This window comes from Artemia franciscana, chromosome 12, assembly GCF_032884065.1.
Source record: "Artemia franciscana chromosome 12, ASM3288406v1, whole genome shotgun sequence".
NCBI classification, from domain to species: domain Eukaryota; kingdom Metazoa; phylum Arthropoda; class Branchiopoda; order Anostraca; family Artemiidae; genus Artemia; species Artemia franciscana.
The window spans coordinates 15,656,685-15,678,807 of record NC_088874.1 but is presented as its reverse complement, the minus strand read 5'-3'; the positions used below and the strand labels follow the sequence as shown (position 1 = coordinate 15,678,807).

General features: G+C 36.8%; 1 protein-coding gene across 4 annotated transcripts in view; it reads right to left on the bottom strand.

Annotated features, from left to right (window-relative positions):
* LOC136033743 (uncharacterized protein KIAA1143 homolog) overlaps positions 1 to 22,123 on the bottom strand; it is a 62,513-nt gene that overhangs the window by 22,453 nt on the left and 17,937 nt on the right. The window contains exon 3 of one of the 4 annotated variants that reach the window (XM_065714640.1): positions 7,869 to 8,031. The exons of 2 other annotated variants lie outside the window; for them this stretch is intronic. In XM_065714640.1, the coding sequence (XP_065570712.1) occupies positions 7,874 to 8,031 (158 nt within the window). In that variant the 3' untranslated portion in view covers positions 7,869 to 7,873. Of the gene's footprint in view, positions 1 to 7,868; positions 8,032 to 22,123 lie in introns of those variants that run through there. One more of the 4 variants, XM_065714638.1, reaches the window with a different exon arrangement.

Here is a 22,123-nt window from a genome sequence, read left to right as displayed (position 1 = left end):
TTTTTTACTAATAAAAACGTTCGTTAAAAATTAAAAGTTCTAGTTGCCTTTTTAAAAGAAGCCGAAAAATTGGAGGGCAACTAGGTCTCCTTCCCCACCCCTTATTTCTCAAAATCGTCTGATGAAAACTAAGAGAAAGCCATTTAGCCAAAAAAACAATTAATATGCAAATTTCAATGTAATTATTCATGTGCGGAGAGCCAAAATCAAACATCAATTAATTCAAAAACGTCCAGAAATTAAATAAAAAAAAACTAGTTTTTGTAACTGAAAGTAAGGAGCGACATGAAAACTTAAAACGAACAGAAATTGCTCCGTGTATGAAAGGAGCTGTTCCCTTCTCAACACCCCACTCTTTACGCTAAAGTTTTTTACTGTTCAATAAAGTAGAATTTAGAGAAAGAGTCAAACTTTAGCGTAAATAGCGGTGCGTTGAGAACGGAACAGCCCATTTCAAACACAGAGTAATTTCTGTTCATTTTAAGTTTTAATGTTGCTCCTTACTTTTAGTTTAAAAAAAACTTGTTTTTTTTATTTAAGCTGATTAAGAACAACTTAGAAACATTGGCTGAAAATTTTGTTTGAAAATGATGGATATTTGAGCTAGAACATTGATTACCCAGATCTTTTGTTATTGACGTATTTTTCCTTGAAAAAAGCGCACTGTTAGAAGCATCTTTCCCTCCTTAATTTGAAAAAAAAAATCCTTTCATAGAAAGGAAGCAGAAAAAAAGAAGACATTGAATTTCTAGGCACACAAAAGCTTGTGTAAACGGAAAATTTAAATAATTCTCCCGCCTCTTTCAGAAGGGTATATGTATTTATAAGTATACTAGCTGTTGAATAAGCAACACCTCATTGGTGGAGGCGCTTCGCGACCCCCCCCCCAAAGCCCCCCGCGCGCGTAAGTCGTTACGCGCCATATTGGTTACGCACCATTGTAGTTGTGTCCCTGTGTCCCACCTGTGAATATAGATAGATATAAATATATTTTTAACTACGTAAAACTTGCGAATATACAACATTCTTGGCTGTCCCATTGTCTGTGCATATAAATAGATTGTCAGGTTTACCGACTCTTGAACATGCAACATATAATTGTCCATGGGAAAAACACAATCTGTATTCAGATCTATACCTTATTATTCTAATGATTGCCCTTGAGCTTTGTTGATGGTGATTTCTAAACGAACATTCCCTGTATCCCCGTCGTCATTTATATATCCCCCTGTGCCCCCCGGGGTCCCCGTTGTTGTTGTTTCCCTGTGTCCCTGATTGCTAATTGAACATTCCTTGTGTCCCGGTCGCTTTCTCTTTGAGTGTCCCGGTCGTCATTTATATTCCCTATTGCGTCCCTGTGTCCCACCTGTAAACAATATATATATATTATATATGTATATATACTAGCTGTTATATATGTGTTATATATATGTGTATATATACTAGCTGTTGGGGTGGCACTTCGCGCCACCCCAACACCTAGTTGGTAGGGCGCTTCGCGCCCCCCAAGCCCCCCCCCCCGCGCGCGTAAGTCGTTACGAGCCATATTAGTTACGCGCCATTGTAGTTGTCTTCCTGTGTCCCACCTGTGAATATAGATAGATTTATATATGTGTTTCAAACTACTTAAAACTTGCGAATATACAGCATTCTTGGCTTTCCCATTGTCAGTGCATATACAAAGCCTTATGTACTAATAATGACGTCATATGCAAACGCTCTTTTTACAAACAAACAAACATGCATACACACAACTCGTTTTTATATAGATAGATAGATAGATAGATACAATACAAATTAACTGCGTAAAACTTGCGAATATACAACATTCTTCGCTGTCAAATTGTCGCTGCATATAAATAGATTGTCAGGTTTACCGACCCTCGAACATGCAACGTACAATTGTCCATGGGAAAAACAATCAGTATTAAGATCTATGCCACATTTTTCTAATGATTGACCTTGAGCTTTGTTAATGGTGATTGCAAATGCTAATCGAATTGGGAATTGCAATCTTTTAAATTGACAAAGCCAGATCCGTTGGAATCATGGGAATGCGAGGAATAAGAACAGCCTCACCCTCAAAAGGCCCTGCCAAGATTGTGGCCTCTATTAGGTTTTCCATTGTTTTTTTTACGGCAAGTCGCGTGCCATTGCAAAGCTTTGGTGGGTTGATATTTCTTAAAAGTATGCCTATTTTTAGTTGTAGCACGTGTGGTGGAAACCCTGAAAGATTCACGAAATTTAACAATTCAGATGGATAATTAACCGCTTCATTTGGTTCCAAAACTGTGTCGACTGACTTGTAAAGGACTGCCTGGTCTCGAATCTTGATCAAAACGATATTGTTGATTTCGTGGACGTCTATATTTTTGGGTGCAAGAATCGCTCTTTCACTTAGCCATTTATTATTTTTATTATTGTTTAGAATATTCGGAAATACTTTTTCAATCAATTCATTTTTGAACGTCACTAAATTACAGAAATCAGCAGGTAGTTGTATACGTCCTGAAATTGAGTCTACTGGGAGCTTTCCGTTTCCAATTGCCAGCAATTGATCTGAAAATGTTTGACCAGAGTCATCGTTTTGCAATCGGACACGCATATTTGTAGTTAATTTTAATGTTTTAACGTGTGCCCATAAATTAGAATTTTTCAGGCAAGCATTCATTTCGTCTGCAGGGGTTGATCTCGGTATTATAGGTAATGTTTGCCTGAAATCTCCAGCAAGCAATATTAATGTGCTGCCAAAAGGTTTCGACTTCCCTCGCAAATCTTTCAAGCATTGATCCAGAGCCTCGAGCGATTTTTTGTGTGCCATTGTGCACTCATCCTAAACAATAAGTTTGCATTACTGCAATACTTTACCCATCCCAGATGATTTGGAAATATTGCACGTGAGAGTTTCTGTAGAATGCAAATTCAGAGGCAATTTCAAAGCGGAATGAGCAGTTCTTCCACCAGGCAGCAATGTTGCGGCTATTCCAGACGACGCAATTGCCAACGCTATATCATTTTTTGATCGAATTGATGCCAGAATCAGTTTTATCACAAACGTTTTACCAGTACCTCCTGGCGCATCCAAAAAGAAAATTTCTCCAACGTTGTTATCGACACAATGCATTATCGTATCATAAATGTCTTTTTGTTCCGACGTTAACTTGGAAATGTTATTTTGTACATACGACAATAGATCACTCGTACTGTAACTTTGTTCACGATCCAATTTTACACATGTCGAAACAGCAGCGATACGGTTAGGTGAAGGCATTCCCAAATCCTGAAGAGGTTTGTTTGCCATATCTGACGTCTCTAACTGTTTTTGATGGAGTATATCTTCGGACATTTTTGACTTACTTCATTACTGCTTATGTATCTTCCAGCCTGATATTGTACGATTTCGTCGATATCTATGATTTCGGGCTGCAAGCCAAAAACTGCCATGTCACTGCCTTTGTTGACGTATTTACATATGTATTTGATTGCCTTTACGGAGTTACAGTATTCAACGTTTATGTGTGCATTAAATGTTTTTGATAATAACGGGGAATATGGAACAACCCACTGGTTATCTAGTTCGATGGTGGTACCGTTACGCTTCTTTATTATTGCTGTTTTACCGCCATCTTCAGTAGATCTTCTTCTATATTGTGGGTAACCATCATTGCCAGTAATTGTGTTGGATACTAAAAGTCGAGGATATTGCTTTGTGCACCTTCCTTTGGCCATGCATGGTGAATTTTTGTTCAGTGCACCGCAAGGTCCATGTATCATATTTTTTACAATAATATCATGTAACCCCTTATCGACATTTTCATCAGGTATTTCAGCGGAAATCACATCATCAATTTCGTTCGAAGTAATTTTTTTATGTAGCCAGATTAGTATATGTGCGTGTGGCAAACCTCGTTTTTGCCATTCCACTGAGTACATCCAGCATCGCACTGACCCAAACACTTCAAGTTTTACTATGTAGTTTATCAGTGATTTCAACTTTTGCCGGATGACACGGGCCGTAATGTCATGTCTATGAACCGCCAATTGTCCTTGAAGTAAAAGCTGCTGTATCTCGTCCCAAGATTGATTACATGTAAATGTAATAAATAAATCTGGACGACCATAGAGACGAATATACGCAATAGCATCTTGAGCATATTCATGCATATGACGGGGACTGCCAGCATATGACGAAGGTAAAATTGTTAATCTTCCCACGTTTGTGGTATTACCGTCATTTACAACTGCATCTCGCAAATGAATGTGTTGTTCAGAGCGGAGCTTGGTCTGATTCAGGCGGATATATAGCAAAAGTTCTGATTCAATTTTAGCATACATATCAACGACGTATTGGTGAAACAATTCACGGTATTTTAAAATATAATTTTCTTCATCCTGCCGAATCTTTAGTCTATAGGAATAATAATGCATTGCACTGCATTTCTTATTCATTTCTTTGTTAGTGGCTGGATTCATCAATTTAATATTAAAGTGATAGCCGTCGGCTCCATCCCAAAAAATGATAGGATATTGTATGGCATCGTAGCATCGATGAGTTTCAGCAATTCTTAACAACTGAGCGTTTCGCTTATGAAGAATAATATCTCGAGGTAAAAACTGATCACCGACCATAACGATTGCCACTTCGTCGATAGTTGGAGCATTGTATCTACGCACATGTTGGCCAGGAGACGTTTTGTCAGCGGAAATAACAATTTTATGCGTATCAGTAGGCATCAAATCGATGGCTGTTTTGAACAGACCCACTAAATTATTATTTTCGTGGAAAAGATGTTGCAATTGTGAAACGATTGTCCTTTCAAATTTGGGAGAAATTTCGCAACGTGCATTCAATTCAGAATTTCTATCACTGATGAAGTACAATTGTAAAAATTTATGATTCTCGCCCGAGAATGGTAGAAGGGACCTTGCTCTATGATAAATTTGCCCTTTTACTTTGAAAGTAGACATAAATTGATCTGGATTTTCGATTTGGGCTCCAAACGACGTCATTTGGAAACATGTTATATTTTCTGATTTTTGACAAAAAACGCTTAGATTCTGACGTAGTTCCAGTAAGGAAAGTCTTCAATGGCTCTGGTGGTGCAGCCAATAGAGGAAGTTTAACTTTTCCTGAGGCGCAACACATTCCCATTGTTTCACCATTGAATTCCAAGGCCTTGCAATAGGGATAAATTTTAGACATAGTCCCGATTTGAACACATCTACTCAAGCTATAATCATCGATTTGAACACATCTACTCAAGCTATAATCATCGACTGGGCTGTACCTGAATGCCAGGCGATAACTTTCAGGTTGCTCTGATTCCTCGGCACGGTTTCTTTTCTTACTTTCTCTATCAGCAGCAAGCCTGATTTCTTGCTGTTCTTGTGATTCCTCGGCACGCCTTCTTTTTTCACTTTCTCTTTTAGCAGCAAGTCTGGTTTCATGTTGCTCTGGTAGTTCCTCGGCATGGTAGTTCCTCTGGTAGTTCCCCATTGAATTTCAAGGCCTTGCAATAGGGATAAATTTTAGACATAGTCCCGATTTGAACACATCTACTCAAGCTATAATCATCGATTTGAACACATCTACTCAAGCTATAATCATCGACTGGGCTGTACCTGAATGCCAGGCGATAACTTTCAGGTTGCTCTGATTCCTCGGCACGGTTTCTTTTCTTACTTTCTCTATCAGCAGCAAGCCTGATTTCTTGCTGTTCTTGTGATTCCTCGGCACGCCTTCTTTTTTCACTTTCTCTTTTAGCAGCAAGTCTGGTTTCATGTTGCTCTGGTAGTTCCTCGGCATGCCTTCTTTTTTCACTTTCTCTTTCAGCAGCAAGTCTGGTTTCGCGTTGCTCTGGTAGTTCCTCGGCATGCTTTCTGTTCTTTCTTTTTCTATCAGCCTCAAGCCTGTTTCCTTGCTGTTCTTTTGATTCCTCGGCACGCTTTCTTTTCTTACTTTCTCTATCCGCCTCAAGCCTGTTTCCTTGCTGTTCTTTTGATTCCTCGGCGGGCTTTCTTTTCTTACTTTCTCTATCAGCAGCACGTTTTTTGGCATAGACTCTTTGAGGATCTTCCTCGGTTGTTGCCATTGTAAGTTCATCAGTCATTTTAAAGTTAAACATTAATAGATTTCTACGTGAACGCATGTCTTAAATATCTTTAATGACGTCACCGTCATGACAAAAATGACGACAACTAACTTCATGACGTCAGTCAACACACAAACATGACGTCACCCGACAGACAGACACATCCACAGACAACTTATTTTTATATATATATAGATAGATTAGATATATATATATATATATCCCAAAGAAGTTATTACTCCAAAGCACGTTTCCATGATTAAAGCTTCCCCTATCTCCAGGAAAAGTCTTCTTACTCCCCCACTTACATCTGTTAAGGGTCAGACCACTGAGCATTTATGGAGCCATAATTATAATCATTTAGAAACATAAGCATTTACAAGATGTAAAAAGTTTTGACTTTGATTGAACTTCTATGTTTACCGTCTGAAATACACGACAGTTTTTTTTAACTTTGTAGCTCTTTTACACACAATAAATACTAAAGAGTTGGAATAAAAGACATACCTAAGAACGAACCCAAAATTACTAACTAATTACAGTGGACCTTAATTGTATGTGATGGATGGTTTCATTTAGATTCTCATTGCCAAAAGGTACACTTTGCTTAAATGCGTTTTTGAGTTGAATACAAAAATCAAGGAGAAAATAAAACTTAAGGCCGTTATAAAGTGAACTGATGGAACTCGAAAATCCCATGTTAAAATTGAAAAATTTATATTTAAAATTACTCAAGTATTCATTGGCAAAAGATACTGCTTTTAATATCATGCCGTAGCTTCTTGAAGATGCTATAAAATGTTTACTATGATTTTGCTCTATTTCCTCTAATTGCTTAGAAATCTTAGAAAATGTCTAGCTCTTTTTCACAAGTGTACTCTATGAAGGATTTTGCTTTTAGAACAAAATCTGTACTATCATAGACATAGACATAGACATAGACATTTTTATCTAAAACATATAGTTAAACAAACGATTTACCATTAACGGCCACTCTTAAGACAAAAGAGTCCTGACTTTAGCCGTAATTCTAACCAACATGAAGCAACCATTTGTTTCTGTAGGATGATTGCAACCATTTTTCGATGTATTTTCCTGTTTTTGAAGAGCCCCACAGAATATTTTCAGCTACCTGAAATTTTTACAAGTTTTTTGCCAGAAAGAATCGTTTCAGATCGCCCTAGAAACCAGATTGGCAAGCTGGTATAATTAACCTGCTATTTCCGCGAATGAATAAGTGCTAATAGAAGGTTTTTTGACAATTGACGGCCTCTAGAGAATGGAGAGACAGAAGACTACCCTAAATTCAATTTTGAATCTCGATGTTGTCAAGTTCACTTAATCACGGCCTTAACCTTTAACGGAAATGTTATCACATTGGAATGATATAAAATTACTAACAAAGTAAAATGCAGCATTATTAGCTGCTATATTGAAAAATGGTTTACCAAAAATTGTGCTAATTGACACAGGTCCCAGTACAACAGTACTTGTGATGCACAAACATTAATGTTCGTCCAATTGCAAATTTGTCATTTTCTAATTTCATGTCAACGGTGTTGATTTGTTCCATGGAATAAACCAAATCCAAACGAGAAAACATTTACAGTAACCACTTCATTCTACATAGTACCACTAGTTTACTCTGGTTAATGGATTCCAGTCACGGATCCCCTTGTATAAGTTTGATTCTATACACTATTTCAAAAGCAATATTCGTGAAAAAAATATGTACAAAAGCATTGTAAAAAAAATATATATAATTATTTCTCTAGCCTGATCTAAGTCTCTTCGTCTACATCAAATGAGAGAGTTGGCTTTTTCTTAGCTTCTTTGGTACTTTTTTTGCTGTGATTATCTTTGTTATCAGGAGTTTTTTCAACCTTCCTTTTGTTTGTTGGTTTACGAAACTTTATTTTCCCTTCAATTGTTGTATAATCTAGAGTAAAATAAATAAATTAGTTAGATAATAAGTGGGCACAAGTATATTGGTGATGGCTAACCACAACAAACATTTTTTAACATGTCAAATGGTTTTCCAAGGTATGTGTGTAGGGTCGGAAACTCCTAAAATGTGCATTTTAGAACACTACTACCCTTTTTCGGAGTAGTGTAGACTAATCTTATTGACACTTTAAACAAATCTGGCACTACGGCGGTACAAATCTATCAATATCAAATCGAAACCTTAATCAAAATGAGGGGTAAGAAAAAGCTACAAATGTTTGCACCGAAGCCCTCTGGCAAGGACAGGAGACAAATCAAAAGAAAAGAATAATAAAACTTCAATGAAAGGGTATGAAATGGGAATGAATAACCTAAAATGCACCAGAATAATATGATGCAGAATTGAAACATGATTTCTGGAAACCTATAATACATGCAGCTTAACAGACAAAAATCGTCATAGGTTTAGAAATTAATTCTCACTGAGGAAGTCAACATATAACTTTCGTGATTAAAAATCCCAACTGTTAGGGCCAATGCTCCATTTTGTGCCTTATTAGAGAGAAGGAGAGGTTAGGAAGAAGAATAACCTGAAGTTATAACCTGGAGAAGAATACCCCTCCAATCTTCAATATGGACAAAGCCTCAAGACGCCTCCCAACTTGTGAGTGGTAAACTCTAGAATCAAACATAGCAGATGTTATCTAACATCCTATTTTCTTTAAAAGATATATTCCTTAGAAGGTACGTAGATATAAGTATAAAAAAGTCTTAATTCTTCAAGGACAAAACAAGGAATGAAATCTCACACAGCGAAATTGGGTACTGCGCCTATTCTTGAGGTAAGGAAGAGGTAGGGAGCAATTAACAGTGTTGCAATGACCATCTAATTATACCCGAGCCATCTCCATCCCTTAAGTCAATTGCCCACCAAACCACACCACTTCTCATCGATGAAAGAAAAACAAAAAAGTAAATTCAAAAATTATAACCACTCCCTCACTATTTTCTTGATTCTTCCTGTTCTTCTTGTCTAATAGGCTTGCCAATTGCCATGGTTATTTCGCACGGGTCTCTACCGATTAATGAACAATTATCATCAGAAGCATTCCTGAATAGGAGCCGTTCTGAATTATACTTGCTCTCAAAAGTTTTCATTCAATTGTCATGGAGAAACGGAGCTCTGGGGCATGAAGAGCAACCAGGCATTCTGAAGGTTAGGTTCTAGTAGAAAATTAACCTCCAGCGTTGGAGGCGATTTCAAAGTCAGATAAAAAATATCATTTTCCCCTTGGCATGGTTTAAAATTAGTAATGGGAACTACTGATGGGTTCCAAAATTCTAGGTACAGACATACAGGAAACAAATGCAACTAACACCTGAGGTTGAGAATAGGGTAGATAGATACAAGGTACAGGGTCGGGAGCCTTCGGCCAAAGCAGTTTGCAATCGCTTCGCCAGTACAGTGCCGGTCGAATCTCCGGTTGAACCACTTTTTCAACCGGTGGATGATGAAATGTCTGGATTTAGTTTTTGTGAAACCTGTGATTTCCGATTTCCAGTTACGACAACTGTTTCAGACTGCGTAAGCATTTTTTTTTTTTTAGATTCTAGCTATTCATAACTGTGGCATACTCTTCTTATATAATTTCTTTTAAGGACGACATGGGATTAGGTTAGGGCTAGTTTTGGGCGATAATTTGATTAAACGATATATCGATTTCGATATTTCAGATAAGTTTTTTGCTTAGATTAACTCTTGGTTCTGCCTAAGTTCAATAATAAAAATTGTAATTAAAGATTTATAATAAAATATAAAAAAACTACGATTAGGCTACGTAAATCAATATCCTTAAAACCCAGATTTGGAATTACTCAGGCTTGGGATAAAGAAAAATAAACTACTGGCTATTATTGGTTATTCAAAATCGGTAACATATCCATATTTTCCACTGAGAGTTGGTTCTGTCTTTCAGTAATTAAATAAAAAAAAATTCAAGGGAAAGCAAGGAGCAACATTATAACTTAAGAGAGCAGAAACTATTCCGTATTCGAGGGGGTAACCCCTGCTTAATACTTCGCTATTCAAGCCAAAGTTATTCAAAAAAGTTTTTGCTCTAAATAAACGGCCCTTGTCTTTCAGGAGTTGTTCTTAAAGAATTGGGACAAAAGTCAAAAGTTAGCGTAAAAGTTGAGGTATTAAGGAAGAGACATCTCCCTTCATATACCGGAAAATTCCTATCCGTTCTTAAGTTTTAATGTTGCTCCTAACTCTTAGTGGAAACAAATAGCTTTTTTTTCAATTTCTGATCGTTTTTCAGACGTTGCTGGAAAATATGCCTCTCCCCTCTACGGAAAATTCCATCCCCATGAAAATTACTCTTTGGAAAGTACCTCCCACCTAAGATCCTTCTTCCCCCAGACAATGCCGTCCCGCCAAATAATTCCTTGTGGACAATACCACCTGGGAAATTCTGTTTAGCCTACGCTACTTTCACCTGAGAAAAGACTTGTTTTTTTTTTTTTTTTAGTCGTTTTTCTAATCATGCCGGAAATCCTCCACCTGTGGAAATTCTTTCCTAGAAACTTACCCTCCCAATGTCCAATGGGAAGTTTCTCCAGTGGAAAACTCCCCATGGAGAATTTCTAAAGCAGAAAACTCCCCAGAAAACTCCCCCAAATAATCTCAATCCCTTTGAAAATTTTCGCCAGGCAATTTCTCCGGAATATCTCTGCAAGTGAAATTGAATTGGCAAAGAGAAAGTAAGTCAAATAAAAAGAATTCCGTATAGGAATTTTGATAAATTCCCTAGTGTAAAGTTTCCCTTTAAAGACTCCCATTCGGAAGCTTCCCTCTCCACACAGAGAATACTCCCCTTGGAAAATCTTCCCCACAGAAAATTCCCCCTCTCCGAGAAATATATGTTCTTTCCAATAACAAATACAAATCTTGAAAAATTGGGACAAACAGTCAAAATTTAGCGTAAAGAGAGAGGCTTTGAGTGCAGGGCATCACCCTTTATATACAGAATGTTTTTTTTTTTAAGTTTTAATTGTGCTCTTTACTTTAAATTGAAACCCCGTTAAATTTCTTATCGTTTTTCAAATAATTCTGGCAAATCTGCCTCTTCCCTCCATAGAAAATCCTAACCCCACAAAAATTTCTTCTTGGAAAGTTCCTCCCACGAAAGATCCGCGTTCCCCCAGGAAATTCCATCCCCGCTGAAGATTACCCTCAAAAAACTTCTTGCGGAGAGTTCCACCTGAAAAATTCTTTTGAGCTGCTTTCATTTGAAAAAGACTTGCTTTTCTTTTAATTTCTAATCGTTTTCCAAACCATGCCGGAATTCCTCCCTCTGTGGAAAATTTTCTTGTAAATCCTCCCCTCCAATTGTTCCAAAGAAAGTTTCTCTTGTGGAGAATTCTCTCGTACCAACATCCCAATGGAAAGTTTATCCCACGGAAAATTCCCCAATGGAGAATTTCTCCCACGTAAAAATCAGCCCAAAATTTTAACCCCTTTTAAAATTTCTCCGGGCAATTTGCCCTGAATATATCCACAGATAGAATTGAATGTATTAAGGAAAGTAAGTCAAATAAAAGGAAATTCGTATAAAAATTCTGGTAAAATCCCCGTGTAAAGTTGCCCTTTGGAAGTTCATTCCCGGAAACCCTCCACTTGAAAAATTCTCCCCGAGAATGTCTGTTTTCTGATAATAAATATTATATGTAAAAACGGGGCGTCCTGTCTTCCCCAGAGGCATAGTCATTAGACTTTTCAGGTATACTGATCAAAATGGCTATCTCAAAATTTTGATAGAATGACTTGGGGAAAAAAGGAGCTTGGGAGGCAGGGTGGGGGGTCTAGTTGCCTCAAATATTTCTGGACACAAAATGGGGAGCTAGAACTTTAATTTACGCTCGAATTATGTTTGCAGATGAAAGCTGGAAACCATTATAATAGGGTTCTCTGATATGCTTAATGTCATAGTGTGTAGAACCCCAAAAAATGTTGCACCTTATTTGCATTATTTACGTCACATTCTCCCCTTCCATGGCTGATTAACGCTAAGTTGATAAAGCGATGCAGATGTCAAACTGTCTATAGGCAATTAAACCATACATCCAAAACGAACTACTGTTTTGCTTCAAGTCCGATATTAGATGAGTTTATGGTAAGTTTACGATTGAATGTGGTGGACAATGATTTGGTTAAACGATATATCGATGTTTTCACTTTCTATATTTGTTATAATGATTTCGATATCTCCGATCACTTTTTTTTGCTCAAATTAATCAACTCTTCGCTTTGCCCAAGTTCAATAACAAAAATTGTAATTAAAGAGTATTTTGCACAATTTTTTGCAAACATTGAATAATATAAAAACAAGCTTCGATGACATAAATGCTTAACATAAATATCTAGATTTGAATTTACACGGTCGCGGCCTTAGGATAAGTAAAAATAAACTACTGGCTATTTTTGGCTGCCCAAAATCAGCGGCACTTCAATGTTTTCTCCTGAGAATCGTTTGTGCCTTTTTCGTGATTAAACAAATAAAGAAGGTTTTTTCAACTGAAACTAAGGATCAAAATTAAAATTAAACAAACAGAAATTATTACGATATGGAGAGGACACCCCCTTCATAAATACCTCGCTCTTCACGCAAACGTCATTTAGAATGTTAAAACCATTATCTTATTCTAAGATAACTAAACCCGTGTTTCACTTTTTGTTCGTAAAGGGTTGGGATACGAAGTCATACTCTAGCGTAAAGAGCGAAGCATTCGTCTCCCGAAAAATTTCTGTTTACTTCCAAATAACAAATGTTATGTGTAAGCAATGGGCTTTTCTTTTTCGAATTAAATAAAAAAAAGTAGGTTTTTTAACTGAAAGTAAGGAATTGAAACTAAAATGTAAAACGAAAAAAACAGATTCCGTATATGAAAGGTGCTGTTCCTTTCTCAACGCCTCCCTCTTTACAGTAAAGTTTGACTCTTTGTCACAATTCTACTTTGTACAACAAAAAAAAACTTTAGCGTAAAGACCGAGGCGTTGAGGAGGGGACAGCCCCTTTTCATATAGGGAATAATTTCTGCTCGTTTTAAGTTTTAATGTTGCTCCTGACTTTCATTTAAAAGACTTGTCTTTTTATTTCATTTCTGGACGTTTTTCAGCTAATGCAGGTTCAAATTTCGCTCATTGTACATGAAAAATAAAAACAAAATTTGCAAATTAATTTTGGAAGATTTATTCATTATATGAAGGGTTGCTCCCTCCTCAATACCTTACTCTTTGCACTAAAGCTGTTAGATCTTTTAAAAAGCTTCCTATTCTAACTATAATTCCCGTGTTCTAATCTAATCCTATCCCCGTGTTCTAGTAAACGCTCTTAAAAATTGGGACAGACAGTAAAACTTTAGCGTAAATAGCAAGGCAAGGAGAGGGACACCCTTTATATATGGAGGGGGACTCCCTTCATTTATGGAGGGGGCAACCCTACCCTTCACAGAAATCTCCTTCAGTAGAATCTCATCCAATGTAAAGTAAACCTCCCCCCGTCAAATTCCATCCAGACAGTTCCTCGCTGACCATCCTCGCTAAGAATCCCCCTCCGTCTAAAATTGCTTGCGGAAAATTCATCTTGAAAAATTCTCCTTGGCATTCTTTCATTTGAATAAGACTTTTACTCTCTACTCAGTTTCTCGATCCCTCCAGAAATGCCCCATTCCATGGAAATTATTTCCCAGAAATAAAAACAAGTGGATAATAACCGACGGACAATTCCACCAAAACATCTCCACATGAAAAATTGTCAGAAACCGTAATACTTCCAGAAACCGGCAGTGTTGTTTTCAATAATTTAGTGTTTGTTACTGAAATATTTATAATATTCAATGCTACTACTACTACTACTAATAACAACTCACTGCAGCATCAAACCGCCCGAGGCCAACACGGCTATACACGCTCCTCCCCCATCTCAATCTATTCAAATCCTCCCTCTGTACATCCTCCCAGGAAGCTCCCATTTCCTTTAAATCCTTGTTAATGACATCCTCCCACCAAAACCGTGGACGACCTGGTTTCTGTTTAGCCCTAGACGGTTGGCCGAAAAGGACAATCTTTGGCAATGTGCCATCCTTCTTCCGCAGAACGTGCCCTAGCCATCCCAACCTTTCTCTCACTATTGCCGTAGAAAGCGAGAGTGAACCACACTTTTCTTTCAGCTTACTGTTTGAAATACGATCAGTCAGCCCAGAATAATCCGTAGGCAATCACCCCAGAAGACATCTAGCATATCTTCATACGCTTTTCGGAGTACCCATGCTTCCGAACCATATTTGACCACTGTCATCATAGTAGACTCCAATATTCCAATCTTGGTTTACAGACTTATCTTCCTATTCTTACAGTTTTTTAAATGTGAAAAACATCCTAAGCCTTGGCTATTTTACCATCTTCACTGCTCCTAATGTCTTTACTAATAATACAACAACAAAAAGTGAAGCTGTCCATCTGATCAATCTTTTCGTTACCAAACGTCACCTTTTCATCTTAACTTATTCCTAGCCTGAGTGACTTATTCTTCTTAACATTTATTTTCAAGCCTATTGTAGCAGCATGAACTCGCAAAAGCTCTAAAAGTTCATTCATTTTGATCTTATACTTAAATCATCAGTATAATCTAAGTCCAGGAGATTTTTTCCTTCACATTTGATTCCAAGCTCTCCCATTGCCTTTTATGTGCTTCTTAAGACAAATCCATCAAAATGATCCATATAAAGAGGGATACCATACAAGAATAAAACCTGTACTAAAGCTCTTCTATCAACAGAATCGAACGCCTGTCCATAATCTATAAAACTGAGGACTGTCAGTGTTTGAAAACTAAGGCACTTCTCAATTATTAACCTTAGAATGAAAGTTTGGTCGACACATCCTCTACCTTTTCTATAACCGCACTATTCTCCTCTGAAAACTTTGTCTACACTACAGCATCTCTCAGTCTAAAAAGTATCTAATTACTAAGTAATTTGCTACCTGCAGAGACCAGACTAATGCCTCGATAATTACCACACTCACTCTTACTACCTTTCTTATATATTGGTTTAATTAAGGTTGTCCCTAAGATCGCTAGGTACTCCCCCTATTTCAAAAATCACATTCATAATCGTCAGTAACTCATTTCTAACCTCATAGCCAACATATTTAAGAAACACATTTACCACACCATCAGCACCTGGAGACTTAATATTTTTCATCCTTTTAGTTTTGTCGCTAATTCTTTCTCACAAAAGAAATATTCCGTCACATCTAAGGAATCATAAACTTTTTTATTTTCTTCTATATCTTTTCCTGCAACTCTATGTCGGTTTAGCACATTCTCAAAATGGTCTGCCCATCTCTCTTTAACTCTTTCCTTATCACTAATTGTGGCCCCGTTCTTATCTTAAACTGGGACAGATCCAGATTGACTAGTCTCGATTTATTAATTCACCAGTACAATATTTTACTAATATGTTATATAGCTGCGTCTTCCAGATCCTCAATAAGAGATCTTCGTACCCATGGCCTCCACTTCATACGTCCTTAGTTCATATTTTAATGCTTTCTCCATTTTTTTACCTTTTGTTTTCATATAATTTATCACTCAAACATTTCTTGTACAAGCCCCTTCTCACTATTAAACATAAAGATTTTTCAATAATATTCCTAGCTGCAGTCCTAACTTTCTTCCCTAAGACACCATTGGCAACTTCAAAAATTGTTTTCCTAATTTTCTAAATTTTCTAGTTTAGCAATTGTTCCTGAAAAGTTTCTCTCAAATTCTCATCCTGCAGTCTACTAACATCATAACTTCCCGGGAGGTAGTTACTCTTCCAAAATTCCAACTTTAAATTAACACCAGACACTACCAGATGGTGATCTTTACTTTTAACATCAAAAACAGCACTCTTATATGTCCTAGTATCTTGTATTGACCCTGCCAGTCTTCGGTTTAGAATAACACAATCAATAAGGTATGCTGTCTTCCCATCACTTGAATACCATGTTAACTGATGGACCATTTTATAACCTAACACCGTATTGATTATAACTAGATTGTTATACCTACAAAATTGCAACAGTCTGTAGCCATTGCTGTATTCTTTTCCTATACCAAAATTACCCAGGCTAGGATAACGTGTATCCCTATTTCTACCAACCTGTGCGTTAAAATCCAATAAAAATGCCATATTTCTACCTGGGACCCTGCCTATTTGCGTCTGTAACTGTAAGTAAAATCATCTGAATCACTAGTATCTCCGTCAGTCAGCTCTACAGGGCATATACTACTATAACTGATACCTTGAACTTTTTAGTCACAGAATGAGTGATTAGTATTCACGTTATTAACCCATGCACAACCTAAACAAGAGTTAGCAGCTTCCTTATTCATCATGATCCCCACTTCTTGTCTATGCATACTATCCTTCCTGCCTGAATAAAAAATTCTATATCACTTAAGGTCATACTTCCTATCTCTTGGATATGAGTTTCTAAAACTCCTAAAAAGTCCAGTTTGAATCTTCCGAATTTGTGAGTCAAAATGTCAATACGATGGTTATTTTTTAACGTCAAAACATTCCAAGTTTCAACTTTCATGTTCTCTAAATCATTGAAATTTGTTACCTCAGGAAAAGCAATGGTCCCAGATACCAATGCAGAACGGGGACTAACAAATCTTCTCAGGTCTACGTCGAAGCGCGTAAGCCAGCTTAGAACTGGACAGCAAGAAGTCTCTGAGACCTCCAGTATGAAGGGAGCCTTTGCACAATGCTGGGCCTAAAATTTGTTACAAAATGTACACAAAACTTCCATGTACAACCCTCCATCAGAGGAGCTATCAAAGCTTGTTCCTAGTAGAACAAAGCCCTTGCGATCAACTCGCCGAAGTAGAGCTCGTCAGGACTACCTTGAGCAGGGTACTCCCAGCCAAGAATATTTGAAGACGAGTTTTGTCCGGCGATCGGTTGACACATGGAATAGACTGCTCGTAGAGGTATTCCAGGAAAATCCTTCCCTTGACACGTTCAAGAGAAGGTATAACAAATACTTAACTGTTGGAAAATGAGGTAATTACCAGGACTAGCAGCAAATCATCATATGTGATGGAGCCGTGAAGCCAGTAATAAAAACAAAAAAACGCGGTTTTCAGCCCTTTCCGATGCTCTTCTATCAACAAGAGTCGAAATCCTACACAGTCTCAAGCCTATTACCTCCTGTCCATTATACATCCATTCCTAAAAATATAATCCTACCGGGGGGAGGCAACACAAAGTAGATAAATTAGCTGGGAAGAAATTTTTCAGCCTGAAAATGCCCAACGAAGGAGACCAAGCCCAGAAGTGTTGTCCATTAATCAAACTCCTGTGTTAATGATCTGTCGTTCATTTCAATACAATAACCCTTTTATAAAATTAAATAGACAAAAAAACAAGTTTTTTAGCTAAAACTAAGGACCTACATTAAAACTTTAAATGAACTAATTTTTTTTAATATATCAGGGGACTTCCCCCTCTTAAGCTGCTCTCTCTTTACGCCAAAGCTTGACTTTTTCCCCAATTCTTTAAGAAAGACTTCATAAACATTAGGGTCGTTTAATTAGAAGAAAAAGCTTTGTCTAAGCAATAAAGACGTAAGTTAAATGAGCAAGGGATTTAGGAGGTGCAGCCCTACTCCTATATGGACTAACTTGTGTCTTTTTCAATGTTGTTCTGTACTTTAAGTTAAAAACTTATTTTTTATGTTTTAATTTATGTTCGCTAGTCAGATCATACCAGAGAATCCGGCTCCTAAAAGGTGGTTTCAGGCACAATCCCCTTTCCCCACTCTACACCCACCAACACTTATTCATAGCAGGCGATTGCAAATTAAAAAAAAAACTTATTATTCTTATTAAACTACCATTGTGTTTCAGGAGTCGTTCTTAAGGAATTTGGACAAAAAGTCAAACTTTGCGCAAAGAGCAAGGTCTCGAGGAGGGGGAAACCCCTTTCGTATACGTAATAATTTCTGTCCGTTTAAGTTTTGATGCTGCTCCCTGTTTTCAGTTGAAGAAACTTTTTTATAATGTATGATTACTTTTAATAACAAAGAGAAATCCGGCTCCTCCCCATCCATGAGAAATTCCTTCACCCACGGAAAAAATCCACCATGGAAAGTTGTTTTCACGTAAAAATGACCTCCCCTTTCCAGGGGAATTCCCAAAGACAATTCCATTCTAGCTGACAATTCCGCCCAGAAAATTTCTTGCAGATGATCTGAGGTGAAAATTTTTTCTTAACGCACTTTAATTTGAGAAAAAACTAAAAATAATTAAAATCTAACCTGTATTAGCCTGAACTCATATTACCTGGATTTGATTGGAGTAGGTTTTTGTTTCTGTTTTCTGTCAATTGTTTTTGTTTTTCTTTTTAACATGATGTTACTAGTTTTCTTAACTCTTCTTGTATTATTCTTGTTGCTCCATTCTTCTAATTCCGTATTGCTCTTGTTTTTATTCTTTGTTGTATTAATATAAGTGATAAAAATAAATCTTAAAACGAGTACAGCTTAAATCGAATATGCAAATCAAGCTTACAATGATCACAAATGTTTTAATATTGTAGCATAAATGAAACCCAAAACGAACAGAAACTCAATAAACAATTATAGCGAATAAACATGCAACATGTACTAATATAAATGAATAAATAAACCTAAAAACGAATAAAGTTTTAATTGAATATGCAGATCAACATTGAAACAAACGAAAATCAATTCAAAAAAGAGTATAGGTACTGCCCCCTTTCCTAACTGTAAAAGTCTAAAACCTACTGCGTCATTGGCGCTTTACAGAATTAAGTAAAAACATGAGCTAAGAGCTCATATGGCATAAGCTCTGGTAAAATTATAAGAATCAATAGATTGATTTATAAGGAAAATTAGAGGCTTAATTCCGATCGGGATTTAAAACGAGGTCCTTTTAAATATCAAAATTCATTAAGATCCAATCACCCCCCCCCCCCCCCCAAGTTAAAAATACCTCATTTTTTTTGTAATTTTTCCTCTACCTTCAGCCCCCCAGCTGGTCGAATCAGGGAAAACAACTTAATCAATTCAATTTGTTCAGGTCCCTGACACGCCTACCAATCGACGCCGTCCTAGCACGTCCAGAAGCACCAAGCTTACCAAAGGAATGGACCCCCCCCCCTAACTCTCCCAAAGAGAGCAGATCTAGTCCGGTTACCTCAATTCCGTATCTACGAAATTTGCTTATTCTACAAACCAAGTTTCATACCGATCTCTCCAATCTAAGCGTTTTCAAAGATTTTCGGTTTCCCCCTCCGACTCCCCCCATTGCCACCAGATCTGATCAGGATTTAAAATAAGACCCCTGAGACATGATTTGCTTCTCATACCAAATTTCATTAACATCCGGTCACTCGTTCTTAAATTAAAAATGCCTCAATTTTTCTCATTTATCCGAATTAACCTCCTCCTCCAACTCCCTCAAAAAGAGCAGAATCAGTCAGATTATGTCAATCCCGTATCTAGGACTTCTGGAACGTTAGGGACCTGCACACATTGACTTGATAACAGTCACTTCTCCGATTCAATCATCTTGGAGGGGGAGGGCTGGAGGGAGGGGAAATCATGAAAATGGAGGTATATTTATCCTACGAATGGGTGATCGGATCTTAACGAAACTTGATACATAGAAAGATCTTATGTCTCAGATGCTCCATTTTTAATTCGGGACATAGGGGGTGGAGGGGCTACGGAAATCTTGGAAAACTCTTAGAGCGGAGAGATCGGGATGAAACTTGATGGGAAGAATAAGTACAAGCTCTTAATACGTGATTGACATAACCGGACAGAATTCACTCTCTTTGGGGGAGTTTTGGAGATTTCTAGCACTTATAGCACACCTAAGTTATAGATACGTTCTTGACATAAGCGGACCGGATTCGATATTTTTTGGGAAATTGGTGGGATTTCTAATACATTAGTGAGTTTAGTGCTTCTTGACGTGCTAGACTGATGAAATCGATAACTCTAGTACCCAGTCTAACTTTAGCTCCTGACCTCATCACAAGTGCCATATGAGCTCTTGGCTCTTGCTTACGTATTATTACAACATTTAAAACACACATTGAACTGAAGGAGTTTTCAGCAGTTGATATCATTATATATCAAATATTTAGTTTAACCTCATTTCTTTCCAAGACCGTTCACGACAAATTTAGTTCCACTACAAACAAGAATTTAGCTACTGCCTCCTTTCCTAACTTTAAAAATCTAAAGCCTACTGCGTCATTGGCACTTCACTGAAAGCGAATTATATTACATATATTCTCTTTTCCAGTTATTACAGCATTGAAATGAAAAGACATATTACGCTATTCAAATTTTACTTATTCAATTTTATATATTATAAAAAGAATTTTACTTCTTCAATTTTATTTATTCAATTAGAATTAATCCCTTAGCCTCTTTAAAGTATATTAAATGCCAACTGCATATTAAACGGGCTCAATATCTTTTAGCAATTAAATGATTCTCCTTGTACTATAAAAATATTGCATTCACATGCTTACTGATACAGAAATTGCAGGTTTGAGCGGTTCTGACAGACAAACAGCTGAACGTAATCAATGAACCAGGTTCCAATCTGGGTCTTTAGCCTGTTGGTAAAATAGGTTCTGACCATAACTGACTTTTTCGAAAAAATTACAAAATTTCTCGGGCTCGTAGCTTCTGATGGGTACATTAAACTTGATGAATTTTATAAATCGGGAATCAGCATAAAAAGCCAATCCTTTTGATGCATCTATGTTATCAAGATTCCGTGTTTTAGAGTTTCAGTTGCTATTGGACCAAGTCACTCCTTACTTACACGTCAGTACCACGAACTGCTTGATTAACTGATCAGGCTTTGAATCCACTCTCAGAAGGTTCACTGGTGGTAGGCATTGACATTAATTTTTGGCTAGTTTACATAGGTTTTTCTGAGACCAGTGTTACGAGACTATTACGCCTTCTCAAGATCAGAACTCAATTTGCACTTTACAAAAAAAAAAATGACCGTGGATAGTCAGTTAAATTAGCATATACTGACATTTCTTCATTAAAGTTTTGATAACTTTTCATTTATGAAAGTAAGAAAGGTGAAAACATTTCAAACGTATTTTGTTTTCAGTAAAGCGCAAATTGTGTTCTGGTCTTAAGAAGGCATAGGGGTTATCAGCCCAACTCATTTTAATTTTTGCTCGTTTTGAGTTTGACTAGACTATTTATTGTAATTTCTGTTCGTTTTGTGTTTCATTTATTTATTGATAGTGATTTGTGGTAGTTTCACGCTTGAAAGATTATTTGACTTTATTTTGGCTCATTCTCTTTAATTTTCTTTGAAAAATTAGTCTTGTGGAAAAAGTTTTTAAATTATTTTCTATTCGTGTTTTATTGGCACAGTCTTTTTCATGGAAACAGAATTGTAAATCTTTTAGGTTTTCTTCAATAATAATCCATGGTATGGGTTGCTATTTGTATCTTGGAGAAACTTTTCCACAATTTTTAATCCTGACACAAATATTATTTTTTCATTTAGTTTTATAGCTTCGGAAGTTGACCTGAAAAATGAAACTTAATATCATTTCCAAAAGATTCTATCTATGCTTTTGCCAACCTGGATACACTTATACTTTTTTTTATTCATTAACATTGTACGAGCAGAAGTAGTAATAGTAGTATCCCCAAAGTTTCAACTTAATACCCACACTCGTTCACAATATTGCTGAATTATCTTATCGGCAACCATTTAACACAATTCCTTTTGATTTATTTTAAAGTAGTATTTAGTTTTAAAGCATAATGGGTGAACTGCATAATTGTGGGGGTGGGTTGACATGCCTAATATCCCTAAAGACAAAGTTACTGGACCGTTCTATTATGCTGAACAAAATGTCTCAAAATTTCCACTGAATTCGTTTGGAAAATGAACGGACTTGAGAGAAGGGCCGCTTGCCCTCCAATCTCTTCTATTTCAAATCGAATG